The sequence below is a fragment of the Oryctolagus cuniculus genome, chromosome 5 (genome assembly GCF_964237555.1).
Source record: "Oryctolagus cuniculus chromosome 5, mOryCun1.1, whole genome shotgun sequence".
Classification (NCBI taxonomy): Eukaryota; Metazoa; Chordata; class Mammalia; order Lagomorpha; family Leporidae; genus Oryctolagus; species Oryctolagus cuniculus.
The window spans coordinates 163,303,634-163,319,175 of record NC_091436.1 but is presented as its reverse complement, the minus strand read 5'-3'; the positions used below and the strand labels follow the sequence as shown (position 1 = coordinate 163,319,175).

The 15,542-nt window shown below is 59.7% G+C and overlaps 1 protein-coding gene across 10 annotated transcripts in view; it reads left to right on the top strand.

Moving 5' to 3' along the window:
• The window catches only part of RREB1 (ras responsive element binding protein 1), a 179,389-nt gene extending 164,822 nt beyond the window's left edge, over positions 1 to 14,567 (top strand). For 9 of the 10 annotated variants that reach the window (XM_070074451.1, XM_070074444.1, XM_070074446.1 and 6 more), the window contains 3 exons: positions 3,542 to 3,706; positions 9,402 to 10,166; positions 11,561 to 14,567. In XM_070074451.1, coding sequence (XP_069930552.1) covers positions 3,542 to 3,706; positions 9,402 to 10,166; positions 11,561 to 11,976 — 1,346 coding nt within the window. In that variant the 3' untranslated portion in view covers positions 11,977 to 14,567. The remainder of the gene's footprint in view (positions 1 to 3,541; positions 3,707 to 9,401; positions 10,167 to 11,560) is intronic. The other variant, XM_070074453.1, reaches the window with a different exon arrangement.
• Positions 14,568 to 15,542: the final 975 nt, after the last annotated feature.

Here is a 15,542-nt window from a genome sequence, read left to right as displayed (position 1 = left end):
TGCCGGTCCATGGTCCCGGCTCGCTCTCCCACTCCCCCGCTCCCCCTCCTGTCTCACTCGCTGCAGCACGTTGGGAATGTCAGTCACTTCGGTGTCCACACGTGGGCGTGGGAAGCACCTGGCCATGCCTACCTGGCTGCGTTCAGCTTCCTCCCCGTGGCCCCCTGCCAAGGAGAAAATAGAAAAGGAAGACACCGTTGCTGCCAGGGGGTAGGTTCAGGTGGCAGAAAGTCCTGGGTGTGGGGCCCCTGGCTGTGTCGCCCTGCTGAGAGGAGAAGCCACGTGGTTTTCCGCCCAAGTTGAGGAGTGGACGGAGACATGGCCAGCTCGGTTTCCTGGGTCTGGTGTCTGCCGTGTGCTTCTCCCTCTCCCAGCTCGCTCTCCCGCTCCCCCCAGCGCGGGCAGATCCTGTGCCCTTCATCTCTCTCGGTTCCTACGAGAGCCTGCGCACCCACTGGCTGAAGGTTGACATGCCCGGTGCTGGGGGCTGGAGTGGGCGGGGGGCATGGGTGCAAAGGCAACTGCTTGTGGCCACAGTCGCTCCTGCAGTCAGACACACACACACACACACACACACACACATGCCCCTTGTGGGACAGTTACCAAGTTGAAGCTCTGCACAGACTTTGAGGCCTGTGAGGACGCCTGTTGTAACGTCACCAAGAAGGGCTATGTTGTGCACTCGCCAGAAGGGGTCTCCTGAAAGTGCATGGAACTGAAAAGATACGTTGCTTTTGATGCAGAAAAGTCGAAATCCGTGCATATGCAGGATCTTCATGGAGTTCATGGGGATGCATGCTATGAAAAAGCTATGCATGAATTTCAGAATTTTTGTATTAAAAAGAACTTTAAAGCCGGCGCCACAGCTCACTAGGCTAATCCTCCGCCTTGCAGCGCCGGCACACCGGGTTCTAGTCCCGGTTGGGGCACCGGATTCTGTCCCGGTTGCCCCTCTTCCAGGCCAGCTCTCTGCTGTGGCCTGGGAGTGCAGTGGAGGATGGCCCAAGTGCTTGGGCCCTGCACCCCATGGGAGACCAGGAGAAGCACCTGGCTCCTGCCTTCGAATCAGCGCGGTGCGCCGGCCACAGTGTGCTGACCGCGGCGGCCATTGGAGGGTGAACCAACGGCAAAGGAAGACCTTTCTCTTTGTCTCTCACTGTCCACTCTGCCTGTCAAAAACAATAAAAAAAAAAAAACTTTAATTCCATTTTCAATGAACTTTCTAAAGCCCCTCATATATTTAATTTCTATTTTATTTATTTATTTATTTGAAAGACACAGTTAGAGAGGTAGAAACAAAGAGAGAGGTCTTCTATCCGCTGGTTCACTCCCCAAAAGGCCTCAACAGCCAGAGCTGAGCCTATTCGAAGCCAGGAGCTTCTTCCAGGTCTCCCGCGCGGGTGCAGGGCCCAAGCACTTGGGCCATCTTCTGCTGCTTTCCCAGGCTCATTAGCAGGGAATTGGATTAGAGGTGGAGTTGCCGGAACTCAAACTGGGGCCCATGTGGGATGCCGGCGCCATAGGCAGCAGCCTTACCCACTACACAGCACCAGCCCCAAAATCATAATCTTATTTAAAGCTGGTTTTTGTTTTATTGTTTATTCAGAATAAACTTAGCAGAAAATGCCTAGAAGACTTTGTTAACAGACACTTTCAAGCAGCTATTTATTTGAAAGGCAGAGAGAGAGGGAGAAGGAGAGGGATATCTTCCATCTGCTGGTTCACTCCCCAAGTGGCTGCAATAGCCAGTGCTGCGCCAGGACAAAGCAGGAGCCTAGAATTCCATCTGAGACTCCCACTTGGGTAGCAGGACCCACAGCTTTCCCAGGCATATCAGCAGGGAGCTGGATCAGAAGCAGAGCAGCTAGGACTTGAGCCGGCGCCCTTAAAGGATGCATGTGGTGCAGATGGTGGTGCCAGTCCCAGTTCTCACCTCTGACCTGTGGTGCTCCCCTATGTGTGAGGGTACTTCCAGAACTTGGTGGAACATGGAATTAAAGGAAGAGTTTATTTTGATGCAAAAACAATTGCAGATCCATGCATAGTTTTGTCATTAAAAACTTCATGGGAAATGTATGTTGTGAATAAACTATGCGTGAACTTCAAAACTTTTTGTACCAAGATAAACGTTATCTTTGGGGGTTCTGGGTTTTCTTCCCGTGGTATTCGTGTGCTTTAGGAGCTCAGAGGCGACTGGGGGTGGCACCCCAGGGCCTTTCTGCAGAGCAGAGAGGGGACGTCCCCCGCCGTGATGGCTCCTGGTCATGTGCCGGGCCTGCACACCTTTGCTGTCCCGGAACAGCCTCCCCTGGTGCTGGGTGCTGGTGCTGCCAGGAGTTAGCTCTTCCTACCTGAGAGGAAGCAGGCGGCCCCCCACCTCGGCCCCTGCCATGCATTCCAGGGAGGGGGAGCCCCCCGGGACTCCCGTGTGTGATGGTGGCAGTCCTGAGGGTCCCACACTGCAGCTCTGAGTCAGGCTGCTGCGTGAATGACACCTGCGCCCCTGAAGAGCACCCACAGTCCACAAGGAAGAGCCGGCGTGTGGCAGGTGCCGGCCTAACCCCTCTCTTCTCCCCCTCTCCTCCCTCCCTCCCTCCCTCCATCCCTCTCTCTCCCCCAGTCCCTTTGGCTTTGTGCTTTGGGCCTCCCGCCATCCACGCACCCTGGAGCTTCCCCTGCCTTGTGAAAGGTGGTGTTCACAGTACTGAAGGGGCCCCAGTAAAAGGAGAGGCTGAGACAGACACAGCGGCCACCTCCTGGGGGCGGGGCACTCCGCCAGCCGGCGACCCCACCGGAGCTGGGCGTGGTCTGCTGCTGACAGAGTGATGAGTTGGTCACTTACCTACCACCAAGCCAGGTTTGGAGCAAGGGGAACAAAGAACCTTTGATAGGAGAGGACCTCCTGTCTCCTGCCAGCAGGGATGGCAGTGACCTTGGGCAGAGGTCACTGCAGGTTGTCTGGGCAAGCCAGACAGGGGGAGTACTGGGAACTCAGGGCCGTGGCCCCTGCGGGAGGGCCGTGGACGGACACCTGTCTAGGAGGCGGGGGCTGACATCTAGGTGGACCCCCTGCATACAGCCAAGGGGTTCAGAGTTGCCCCAGGAGGGCCTGGGCCTGCTTCCCCAACTCGGCGCTCACCAGGTTAGGGATTATTTAAGGTGACCCCTTGTGATGAAACGTAGACGTTGTCTTGCCATGTTCACTCTGTTGTTGTTGTTGAATATTTTTTAATTGTAACGCCATTGTTTTATTCTCAATGTATATGCCTTCATTTCATTGTTAATTTTCTTTTAGTGTTTTGAAGACAGCAACTGATTGTGTTCCACTCAGGCTAAGGGGCGGGGGGAATCATTACCTCAACTGTCGCTGTGTTTTGCTGGTTTTTTTTTTATTTTCCAGTGTTAATTCTCTTTAAAGGGATGGGCGGGGGTGGGGGGGTGTAACAAATGCCAGCAACCCCAGGGGAATGACTCAAGAGGGACTTTTCTTTCTCGTTGCAGTAGAAAGCCAGATAAATATATATTTTTTCTCCTGCTTCAGGTCAGAAACCCTTCCCTTGTCAAAAATGCGATGCCTTCTTTTCTACCAAATCTAACTGTGAACGCCACCAGTTGCGCAAACACGGAGTTACCACCTGTTCCCTGAGAAGAAACGGGCTAATGCCCCAGTCCAGAGAGAGTGAAGCTGGAGTCTTTGATAGCCCAGGTAGTGCCTCCAGGTGGTGGAGAACCCAGAGAGGGAGGAGCCGGCTCTGGCTCGGTCCGCCCGGCCGCCGAGCGCGCCTCCGTAGCACTCGGAGCCCCGCAGCCCCCAAAGGTGGCCCCTGCCGAGGCCGGGTGGGGCCTGACTCCCCGGCCAGCTCAGCCTAGATGGACAGACAGCAGACACGAGTCGCAGCGCCCCCAGCTTAGAAGCAGGCCTGTTCCTGCGTGGGGAGGCGGGGGTGGGGGGAGGGGGAGGGAGGGTGTGAGACCTTGCCCCCCGGCGCCCCCCCCCCCCCAGGCGCAGGGAACTGCAGCGATGGGGTGTGCCCAGTTGCTGGACAGGCAGAGGCCGGCCGGGGCCGTGTTCTCCCCTCCCGCGTGAAACTGTCCTCATGAAAGAGCCCCCTGCATGTCCTGTGTGTCATCACGGCTGTGCCTGACCTGCGTCCGTCCATCCGGGTGTTGCTCTCTGCTCCTGTTACCTGCCCCCGCCCTCACAGAGCCATTAACAGCTGCCTGCCCTGGTCCTCTCCTGCCTCCTCCCCGCACACCCCTTCTCTTGCCCCCCCGCCCCGTCTTCAGTGCACACTCCCTCATCTCCCCCCGCCCCAAGACAAGACACAAGAACGTGTGGCTGTTGGGGGGTAGTGGGCATCGCCCCGGCAGCACTGCAGGTGCTGGGCCCGTTCTGCAGGTCTTGGAAGTCCGGCGTTTGCCTGTGGCTTGGGGCTGAGCAGAGGAGCCCAGCTGTGCTCTCCTAAGGCTGTCATTGGGGCGTGTGCTTCTCGTCCTTGGACCTGGGTGGGGGTGGGGCTCTGTGCAGTGTGGAGGGCCCCCGGCGTCAGCTGGGCAGAGGGCCGGGTCTTAACCCCAGCCCCTTTGTCCTCACCCCTGTTGCAGACAGGAGCAGGGCAGCGTTTGCAGGAGGGGACCTGAGCACTCTGCCCTTTCCCATGCCCCCCACGCAAGCCCTCGGGAAACAGCCGGAGTAAAGCCCTTGGGTTGCCCTTGAACTGCCCAGCCCTTTAGTCTAGGTCAGACCCTCCCCGTGGGCCAGTCCGCCGGCTCCTTCCCCCAGCTCCCACGGGGCGGGAAAGACCTGGGCACGGTCACCTGTGGAATTTTGCCATGACGTGGGACCCATGAGCCTAAGGGTGCCCTGCTGTGCAGCCCACAGGGCGCCCGGTTAGCCTTTAACCAGCACCTGCCGGCGGTCCAGGGCGCTTTTCCCTGCAGCCTGGCTTAGAGCGTGAGGGACAGCAGCAGGTAACTTAGGGTGCCCTGAAGTGCGGAGCCTATGCCAGGGTGCACCCCGATGATACACAGGGGACCCAGACCCGCGGGGCGGCTGCACACAGACGCTTCGCTCGGTCGAGACGCACGGTCCTAGCCTCCCCTGCACACCGAGCGTTGCCCTGCAGGTGCATTTCTTTAAGGTCGCAGTCACGGGAGTCTGGTTTTTCCAAATCCCCTCCGACGCCTCTGCCCTGCCCCCCGAAGCTGCAAAGGTTTTCTGGAAGGCACAAAGCCGCTCGAAAAAGAAATTGCAGCGGGAGTGGTGACGTGAGGCCAGCAGAGAGGAGACACGTGTGTGGGGACGGAGCACTGGGCTCCACGAGGGAGAGGCAGAACAGGGAGTGACGGAGGCCTTGGAGATGGGGCAGGGGCGGGGGGGATTCTGAGGGCCTGCTGAGCCTGATAGGGCTGGGTGCAAGCTGCCTGGGCCCCTTCCCAGGAAGTCGGAAGGAGGCTCTGGGGGAGGCCGTTTAAAAGGAAAGGAAGGGGCAGTGCGTGACGAAGGATGTTCCTTTGGGGCTTCCAGGTTTATGCCCTGACGTTGCAGTTCCTCGCGACCCCTGAGCGAGCTTGTTTCATAGCAGCCCTGCCGTTTTCTGTTTGTTTTTTTTTTTTTCTCTTTGTTTCTGTGTTTTTAACTTGAAAGGCAGAGCAGCAGACACATAGAGATCTTCCACCCACCGATTCACTCCCCGGATGCCCAGCACAGGCAAGGCTGGGCCGGGCTGAAGCCAGGAGTCGGGGCCTCCGTCCACGTGGGTGGCAGGAGCCCAAGTACTCGAGCCACCACGCCTCCCAAGGCGCTCGTTAGCAGGAAGCTGGAATCCAAAGCAGAGCCAGGCACCCCCATGCAAGGTGTGCGCCTTCCAAGCAGTGTCTTGACGCCCACCAGACGCCCACCCTGGTCTCACATTTTCAGTCACATGAAGTCTTTCATGAAAATGCACCCTAGATTTCCCCTCCCGCCAAACCGTCGCTGCAGAGCAGGGCATAGCGAGCGCTGAGATTCAAACGGAAGCTGTCCGTTCACTCTCCCTGGACCTACGGTGCCCTTGGCGTGCCCTTGACGGCTTCCCCAGATGCCTGGAGGAGCTCTCATGTTGGCAGGCACCGCCTCTTCTGTTTTTAAGACTCATTGATTGATGTGAAAGAGTGGGAGACGGTGGCGAGGGCTGAACCCACAACTCCATCCGGGCCTCTGACGGGGGTCATATCCCACTGCCTTCACGGGCCCCGGCTGCAGGGAGCTGGACCAGAAGCGGAGCAGCTGGGGCTCAGACTGCTCTGATAGGGGAATGCCGACGTTGCAGGCACAGGCTTACCCTTCTGTGTCACGGCACTGGCCCGACACAGGACCGCTGGTGTAAGCGGGGAGGTTTTGAACTTTCCCGTAGTGCTCAATTCTGAACAGGTGACGTGCGGACGGGGCAGCCTCTCCGCGGAGCTGCCCCGCCCGTCGGGTCTGCACCTGAGTACCACTGCATTTGCAGGGAGCAGCCGGCGAGCTGACTGGGAAAGTGTAGGAGGAGCTGCAGGTTTACCCTCCACCAGGACTCCTGCTTCCTCTTAGACGTTGACACCACGAACAGAACTGGGGAGCGCTGCGGGGCGGGGGGGGGAGGCTGCTGCCTGCAAAGCCAGCATCCCACGTGAGAGACCTGGATGGAGTTGGGGCCCGTGGCTTCAGCCTTGCCCAGCCCCGGCCATTGCAACCATTTGGAGACTGATGAGCAGGCAGATCTGTTTCTGCCTCTCCTCTCTCTCTCTAAACTCTGCCTTTCAAACACGTAGATAAATCTTAAAGTATATTACTGACGGAGTTATCCACTGAGCTGCCTGCATTTGGGAGGGCTAGGAGGAAGCATTTGGAGCTGGCCTTGTAAATTGGCTCTCACAGAGTCACTGACAAAAATGCTTTGCAGTTGTAGCTTGGAGAGCAGGGGCTACCCTGCTGGAACACTCCCCCTAGTGGCCGTTGGGTAGAGCACACCCAAGGCCCCTTTGTCCAGAGGGAGTTGGCCTCGCGCTGTCCTTAGGTTGGGGCGCTCTCGGTTATCCACTCTAAGGAAGGTCTTCAGCGTGGGAACAGGTGCACCGCAGTATATTTATGTGGGTTGGGTTTCAGAATTTCAGAATTCATTTTGATTTTTTTCCATTTAAATATATTCCATACAGTTAGAATGATCCATGTCCTTTCCTTAAAAGAAAAATAGTCACAGAAAGAGCCCAGGATAAACTGGGACAAAGAGGAAGTCACTGAAGATGCAGCCTTTTTAAGAAAATCCCCCAGCTGACGCCGCGGCTCACTAGGCTAATCCTCCGCCTTGCGGCGCCGGCACACCGGGTTCTAGTCCCGGTTGGGGCGCCGGATTCTGTCCCGGTTGCCCCTCTTCCAGGCCAGCTCTCTGCTGTGGCCAGGGAGTGCAGTGGAGGATGGCCCAAGTGCTTGGGCCCTGCACCCCATGGGAGACCAGGAGAAGCACCTGGCTCCTGGCTTCGGATCGGCGCAGCGCGCTGGCCATAGCAGCCTTTTGGGGGGTGAACCAACAGAAGGAAGACCTTTCTCTCTGTCTCTCTCTTTCACTGCCTAACTCTGCCTGTCCAAAAAAAAAAAAAAAAAAAAAAAGAAGAAGAAGAAGAAAAAAGAAAATCCCCCAGAAAGCCAAGCATCTTTATTTTGATCGCGGGGCCTGTGCCAGAATCCATCTGCAGATACTCTGTTGAAACAGTTCAGAAAGCGGTTGCCCGGGTTGACCTGGAAGATGGCCTTGCTGTCGGTGTGCATGCTCTTGAGTTTTTGGCTAATTTTCAAAATTCACATCTGGTCAGAAATGTTTTATTTACACACACAATGCCTCGGTTCCTTTCTTTTTTTTAAGATGTTATTTATTTATTTGAGAGATAGAGTTACAGACAGTGAGAGGGAGAGACAGAGAGAAAGGTCTTCCTTCTGTTGGTTCATTCCCCAAATGCATAATGGCTGGAGCTGTGCCAATCTGAAGCCAAGAGCCAGGTGCTTCTTCCCGGTCTCCCATGTGGGTGCAGGAGCCCAAGGACTTGGACCATCTTGTACTGCTTTCCCAGGCCACAGCAGAGAGCTGGGTTGAAAGAGGAGCAGCCGGGACTAGAACCAGCGCCCATGTGGGATGCTGGCGCTCAGGTGGAGGATTAACCTACTGTGCCACAGCACCCCCCCCCCCAGTTCCTTCTAAAACCTGTTGTGAGATGCTGAGACAGGCGGCCAGCAGGTGTAGTGGGAACAGAGCCAGGCAGATGAGGTGATGGCAGGTGACCCGGGGGTCAGGTCCTGTCCCGACCCAGCCCCGGGACGACACTGACACTGGGAAGGGGGACGGGCGAGGACTGATGTGGTGTGCCTGTGGACAGCCTGTGAGACCCCAGGCTTGAGGCAAGGCAGCCCATCCGGGGAGGCACAGCTCCTGTGTGCCACAGAGCCCTGAGCTGCCCCGGTCCTGGGAGCAGCGGATCAGCTCCAGGCAGCTCCTGGCCAGCTTCGGCTTCACCGTCATGGTACATACCAAGATGCCGCCAAGAGGAGGTGGTGGCACCGTTTGGTGTCACGGTTGTTGCCACAGTGCCATCCCTTACGGTCACAGAAAGCCGGCTGGCTTCCCACATCTAGTTTTGCTAGGGCCAGATGGGAGCAAACCAAGAGACAGAGTCCTAGGGTCTGTGGAATGGGTAACCCCGAATCCCTTGTCCGTGCGCACAGTCAGGGTCTGTGGAATGGGTAACCCAGAATCCCTTGTCCGTGCGCACAGTCAGGGTCTGTGGAATGGGTAACCCCGAATCCCTTGTCCACACGCACGCCCACTCCTGCCTCAGCTGCCTCCCCCTGTGTGCCCCTGTCAGGAGCTGGCTGCAGCCAGGAAAGCCTCCCAGGGTGCATGCGTCTCCTGACCTCTGACCTCTGACCTGGCAGGCGGGAGCGTAGATGTCTGCCACAGGGGAGGACATGGACTCCACACTGGACCCCCTCTCTGTGGAGGATGGGGAGGGGGGTCCTGTGTATGTTGCATGTTTGTATCATCTCTGCACCGGAAAAATAACTTGTTTACAACCTGGCTTCCTCAACGCCCTGGTGCTGCCAGTGTCTGGACCTCACTCTTCTCCTGTCCTGCAGCCCCTCTGTCTGTGCTGCCTGAGTCACTCACACCTGGGGGGGGGGGGCGCTGTGGAGGCTGGAACCTTCCAGAACCTTCCGGAACCTTCTGCAGGCATGTGGCCGCTGCCTCTGCCCAAGGCCCCAGGGTGCTGTAGGCCTCCCCAGGAAATCCCGGGGTGAGATGGCGGCTGTGGGCTTGGGGTGGGCCCAGCTGAGTGCCCGTGGAGCCCTGGGTCTCCCCTGAACCCAGCCCCCGCTGTGCTTGCCCACACAGACAGCCAGTCAGACACTGAGACGTCGGCCCCCGCCGGGGAGGTGCTGGACCTCACCTCCCGCGACACGGAGCAGCCGTCGCCGTCAGAGGCCAGCGAGGACACGGCAGCCGCGCAGGCCCAGGCCGGGCCAGCATCGCCGGGCCAGGGCGGAGAGAAGGGGGCCGAGGAGAGCTGGGCGCCGGGGGACGGCCCCGAGGAGAGCGCTGGGGAGGCGGACGGCCCCGAGGAGGACGCGGGCAGCAACAAGAGCCTGGACCTGGATTTGGCCAGCAAGCTGATGGACTTCAAGCTGGCGGAGGGCGAGGCGGGCGCCGGGGGCTGCGGCCCGCAGGACCACAAGTACGCGTGCGACGCCTGCGGGAAGAGCTTCAAGTTCCTGGGCACGCTGAGCCGCCACCGCAAGGTGCACGGCCGCCAGGAGCCCCGGGACGGCGGGGCCGCGCCGCCCGCCGAGGGGGACGCGCCGCCCGCGCCCGAGGAGAAGCCCGCCGAGCCCCCCGCTGCGGCTGCGGAGCCCGGCCCGGGCGCGGGGGAGGCCCCGGCCGCGGCGGAGCCGCACAGTGAGGAGACCGAGGGCCCCTCGGACGGGGAGGGCGCGGCCGAGCTGAAGTCCTCGGAGAAGAGCGACGACGACAGGAAACCAAAGACGGACTCGCCCAAGAGCGCGGCCAGCAAGGCCGACAAGAGGAAGAAGGTGTGCAGCGTGTGCAACAAGCGCTTCTGGTCGCTGCAGGACCTCACCCGCCACATGCGCTCCCACACGGGTAAGGCGCCAGCCGGGGACGGGGCGCGCGCCCCTGCCTGCACAGGGCCTGGCCCCGCGGCCCGAGCCGGGCATGAGCAAGAGCTTGACCTGCTGGGCAGGTGCCCGGCGTCGGCTCTCCTGCAGCTCAGCTGCAGCCAGTGGTGGGCACACGGGCCTGCGCCCACCGGCTCCCCGCCACACACACACAGGCCAGCAGAGCACACGCATGCACCCCACCACGGCCTCCCGTGCACACACGTGGCCTGCGTACTGACTCCTATGCACACACGTGCGTCCCACCACAGCCTCCCGTGCACACACGTGCCCTGCACACCGGCTCCTGTGCACACGCGTGTACCCCACCACAGCCTCCCATGCACACATGCCACACACATGTGCCCTGCACAATGGCTCCTGTGCACACGCGTGCGTCCCACCACAGCCTCCCGTGCACACATGTGCCCTGCGTACTGACTCCTGTGCACACGCGTGCGTCCCACCACAGCCTCCCGTGCACACACGTGGCCTGCGTACTGACTCCTATGCACACACGTGCGTCCCACCACAGCCTCCCATGCACACACATGCCACACACATGTACCCTGCACACCAGCTCCTGTGTACACGCGTTCGCCCCACCACGGCCTCACGTGCCACACACACATGCCCTGCACACCGGCTCCTGTGTACACGTGTGTGTCCCACCACAGCCTCCCATGCACACACGTGCCCTGCACACTGGCTCCTGTGCACACGCGTGTGTCCCACCACAGCCTCCCATGCACACACGTGCCCTGCACACTGGCTCCTGTGCACACGCATGGCCCACACGCCAGCTCCCCTGCGTATACATGTACCTCCCCAGCAGCCTCCTGCCCACACATGTGCCCCCACCCCACCTGCTCACACACTCCCCTCATGCCAGTCTCCTGCGTGGCCCCTACCCCGGCCTCTTACACACACACGTGCCCCCACCCCTGCAGCTCGGGGGCTGTGTGAGGGCTGTGGGCCCTGACTGGCAGCAGAGACTCGGCCCCCTGCCCGGCAGGTGCTGGTCTCACTCCTGGCGGCTGGTGCAGGAGCCAGAGGCTGTGGGTCCAGGGCACGGCCGTGCTGCAGAGCCGCCGGAGGGGACGGTTCTGCCCCGCTGTGGAGTTGCCGGCCGGGCTCGGGCCGAGGCCAGTCTCTGTCCCCGAAACTCCTGCATCTGGGACTCGGGTTTCCAAGACCAGGACGAAGAGCTGGGCTGAGAGAGGAACGGGAGGAGGGGGAGGCCCTGGCGCGCGTCTGTCCCCGCTTTGCCAGTCCAGATGCAGAGGGCTCCCGGGTGGGCCTGTCTGGGTGCGGGGCAGGAGTGTGGGTGCCAATGGCCTGCCTGTTAACGCCCGTGTGTCCCTTTCTCCGCCGCCCCAGGGGAGAGGCCGTACAAGTGTCAGACCTGCGAGCGAACCTTCACCTTGAAGCACAGCCTCGTTCGGCACCAGCGCATCCACCAAAAAGCCAGGCGCGCCCAGCACCAGGGCAAGGACAGTGACAAGGACGAGCGGGGGGACGAGGACAGCGAGAACGAGTCCACCCACAGCGGCAACAACCCGGTGTCGGAGAACGAGGCCGAGCCGGCGCCCAGCACCAGCAACCACGTGGCCGTCACCCGGAGCCGGAAGGAGAGCCTGGGCCCCGGCGGGAAGGAGAAGAGCGGGGGCCGAGGCAGCCCCAAGGAGCAGGCGGCTCCGGGGGACCCCGGCCCCCAGAGCCCAGAGTCCCTGGTGCAAGACCTACTGGAGCTGCACAGCAAGCGGCCCGCCCCCGCCCTCCTGGGCACGGAGTGACCGCCGCCCGCCCCCTCCGCGCGTGCACACACACACACACACACACACACAAGCCAGCAGAGCAACGCGTCCCGAGCCTGTCCAGAGGCTTCCTCTGCGCCCTCCGGCTGCCTGCCGGGGAGCGAGCGACCAGCAGGTGCGCGGCCGCGCCAGCAGTGCCATAGCCCTTCCCGCGTGCCCGCGCCCATACCAGTGCCTTAACTACTTGGGGAGCCTCCCGCGTCGTCTTGGGCCTTGTGTTTTCCCAAACTGACTTTTTAACAAAGCGCGTATTTTAATGAATTGCCTGGAGAAGCATTAACGTTACCCTGTGTGACGGGGGTGTGTGAGCTGGTTCCTGGGAATCGCCGCCAGTGCCCCTGGCTCCGTGCGCTGGAGACGGGAGAAGCCGAGCCCGCGGATGGCGCAGCCCACAACTGGAAGAAGAAGATGTGAATTTCCCGTGAGTGACCCGAGGAAGGGCGGAGTCGCTCAGCTCCCGCACGCGCCCCTGTCTGTCCAGGGTCGCGCCTGCACGTGCTGAGCTGCAGCCTGGTTCTGGGCGGTAGCGCAGGCGGCTGAGGGAGGCTCCCACGTGGCTCCAGCCAAAACCGGGGGAGATTGCAGCCTCAGCCTCGTGCGCGGCCCCGCTCTGTCCGCTCTAGAAGTGGTTCTGGTTCAAGTTTTCAAGACATCCGCCTCCCACTCGCCGAGAGTGGCTGTCCCGGCCACCTGCCGCCCGGGAGACAGGCCTGGGCGTCCTGCGTTCGGCTTCCCCCCTCCCCTGTGGTGTATGTGTTGTTAATATTATTATTATTATTATTATTTGTAGTTTGTCAGTTTGCTGGTCTCTGCAGTCAGCAGAAACAAGTGGGCAATATTTGTCCTGGGAGACCTGCACCCCCCCAGGTCCCCCGTAGCACGTGCCTGAAGCTGTCGCCGGCACCCCCGGGGGGCGGCTCTTCTACTGTACTCACATAAGCCTTTTTTCCCTGACTGCAGATGCCAGCGCAGGGGCGGCTTGGAGAGGGGAGCCCGCCGCCCGGTCCCCTTCCTGCCCTGCGCGGCTCTGCGGCCGTCGCGGGCGGGCCAAGCGCGGAATCACTACTGCGATAAAGCCACACGTGCGAGGGTTAGGAGGAGAGAGCTAGCCCCTTAGCTTCCTCCCACGCGCAGAGATCCACCTGCCGTTTCTCATTTCCTGAGTGGAACCGAACCCTGGGGTGTTGGTGCCCCAGCGCAGCCGCCTGCAGGCAAAAGCAATCAGTCCTACTGTAGCTGACCCGAGGCCACGGCCCCCTGTGCTGCCTCCTGCCCGCCCCCTGCAGCCCCTCCTGGTTTCAGGCGCCCCTCCTGTGCTTGTGTCCATGCACGTGAAAGCACGCATGTCCCTCCCCCCCTTGCTCACGGGTCGGCCTGGTGGTAGGGGCCCTGAGGGAGGTGGAGACACTTGGAGGATGGAAAGCATCGTCTGGGTGTGTAGAAGGCCAACAAGGGAGGCAGAGCTGGCTTTGACCTGTAACGGGGAGGCACGAGCCAGTTCCCGAACGGGCTTCCATTTACCGTGGAGGCAAGCACAGGTGGCAGCCGCTGGCCCCTTGGTCTGTTTAGGTGAAACCAGTTCCCGCAGCCCTTGTGGTCTCTCTCTATTGTTACTACAGTTTTTCTTTTCGTTGTTATTTGGGGTTCCTCGTGTTCTGTCTCTCTCTCCGACTCTCCACGCCAGACCCACAGTGCTGTGGGGAGGAGCCGTGACTAACCAGGCCGCGGTGAGATGTAGCAGGAATCGCTCCCAGCAGGCCGCGCGGCCGGGGCTGCCGCCGCAGTAATCGCTATGGAGTTAAAGCTTTATTTAGCCTTGATCTGTGCCCCCGCCCCCGTAGTAAGGTCTTGCCACATTTTATTAGTGAGGTTGAGAGATGTATTACTTGTTCGTTGTTCTCGTCCCCTCCCCCAGTATTAAACTGTGAAGTTTGTGATTTGTTTAAACTCTGGGTGAATCGTAGCTTACTTTGCATGTCCAGCTAATTTGTTTCCATACATTTTGTTTGATTCTCTCTCTCCTTCTCTCAGGGCTTTTACAAAAAAAATATACATATATATATGTGTGTGTATATATATGGGTCTTCTGAAAAGTTTTTTGAGGTGCAAGTGTTTTTTTCTTTGTTTTTTTTCTCTTTGATTAATGGACATGATGCTGAGAGTCAATCACTACAGGAGGGACCGCCTGGCTGTGAGAGCGAAGCCCCCAGGGCAGTCTCGCACGCAGCTCAGATGCCCGTTCAGAAAGATTCGTCAGACGTTCGTCTCTTTCCTCTCCCCTCTCTCTTCAAGAAGGAAGTTGATCCTATTGATTTCAGCCCATGCATTAAACAGGAAACAATAATAAATGTGTAGAATTCCTATTTTTCTAAAGGGAACTTAAAAAACTGCTGCTACACGTTATGTACAAAGCTGGTTTATGCCACATGAACAGAGAATCACAAGTTTGGTTTTGGTACTTTTTGTTCCTCTTTGTATTCAGTTGTATAGAACTTCCAGATTCAGAATGAAAAGAAAGCTGTTCTGTATCAAACCATCTAAAGCAATAAATGTTATATTTTAAAAATGGCAGCTTGCCTGTCCCACGGTCCGCTGTTGTCCTGTCCCCGACCTGCGGCCCCTCAGGGCAGGTTGTGGGCGCCCAGGGGAGAGGATGGCCGCTCGGGAAGTGTGCAGCCACGGCAGAGCTGCGGGACGAGGAGCTGCCCCGGTGCACGCGGGGGACCTGAGGCTTTGTCCTGTACTCCACCCCAGGGGACGGGATTGAGAGGTGGTGGGGAGCTGTGGGCAGACTTGAGAGAGCCACGGGCAGGGAAGGGACGGTGACCCTTGGCTTGGGGACGGTGCAGGCCGAGACCCACTATTTGGGGGAATCAGACGTGTCGGGCAGCCGTGGATAAACGCACCTCTGCCGGGGTGCAGGGGGCTGGCCTTGGGAGAAGCTGACTGTCCTTGGTGCTGGAGATGTGTCAGCAGCACCATACTACTCAAGCCACAGCACTGCAGGGCGGGCGTGGCAGCCCTGTCCCCTGGTCCCCTGAGGCTCCCAGTCCTGAGACAGAGCTGTGAGCTGCCCCAGCCCTCATGCATCTCCCCGGTCTGGTCGGCTTCCCGCAGCGGCGTCCTCCCTGCTCGCTGTCCCTGCCCTCCCGGGTCCTGCCCTGTTGGGACTTAACTGTCCCCTTGGATGGTCGTGAACACACCGTGTATACTGTCGTCTGCCACGACGGAACTCAGATTGCACCAGGAAAGAAACGCGTCTGGTTCCTGCTGTAACCTCGGTGTCTAGGTCAGTGCCTGGGGCGTGGGCGGCCGCCCCGCCCGGGAGACTCCCACCTGGGAGACGCCCTGTTTGATGGCTGCACAGTTGTAGTTTGCAGGATTAGGGCGGGGGCGCAGGACCTTGGGGGTAGCCTCCAGGCCTCACCCACTACGACAGCTGCAGAGAGAAAGCTGGGTTTTCAGACAGGAGCTCCTTTCATTTCCCACCTTCCAACGGAAAATAACCACGGAGAAGAGGCTCGCTCGTGAAGGTGGCAGCAGGA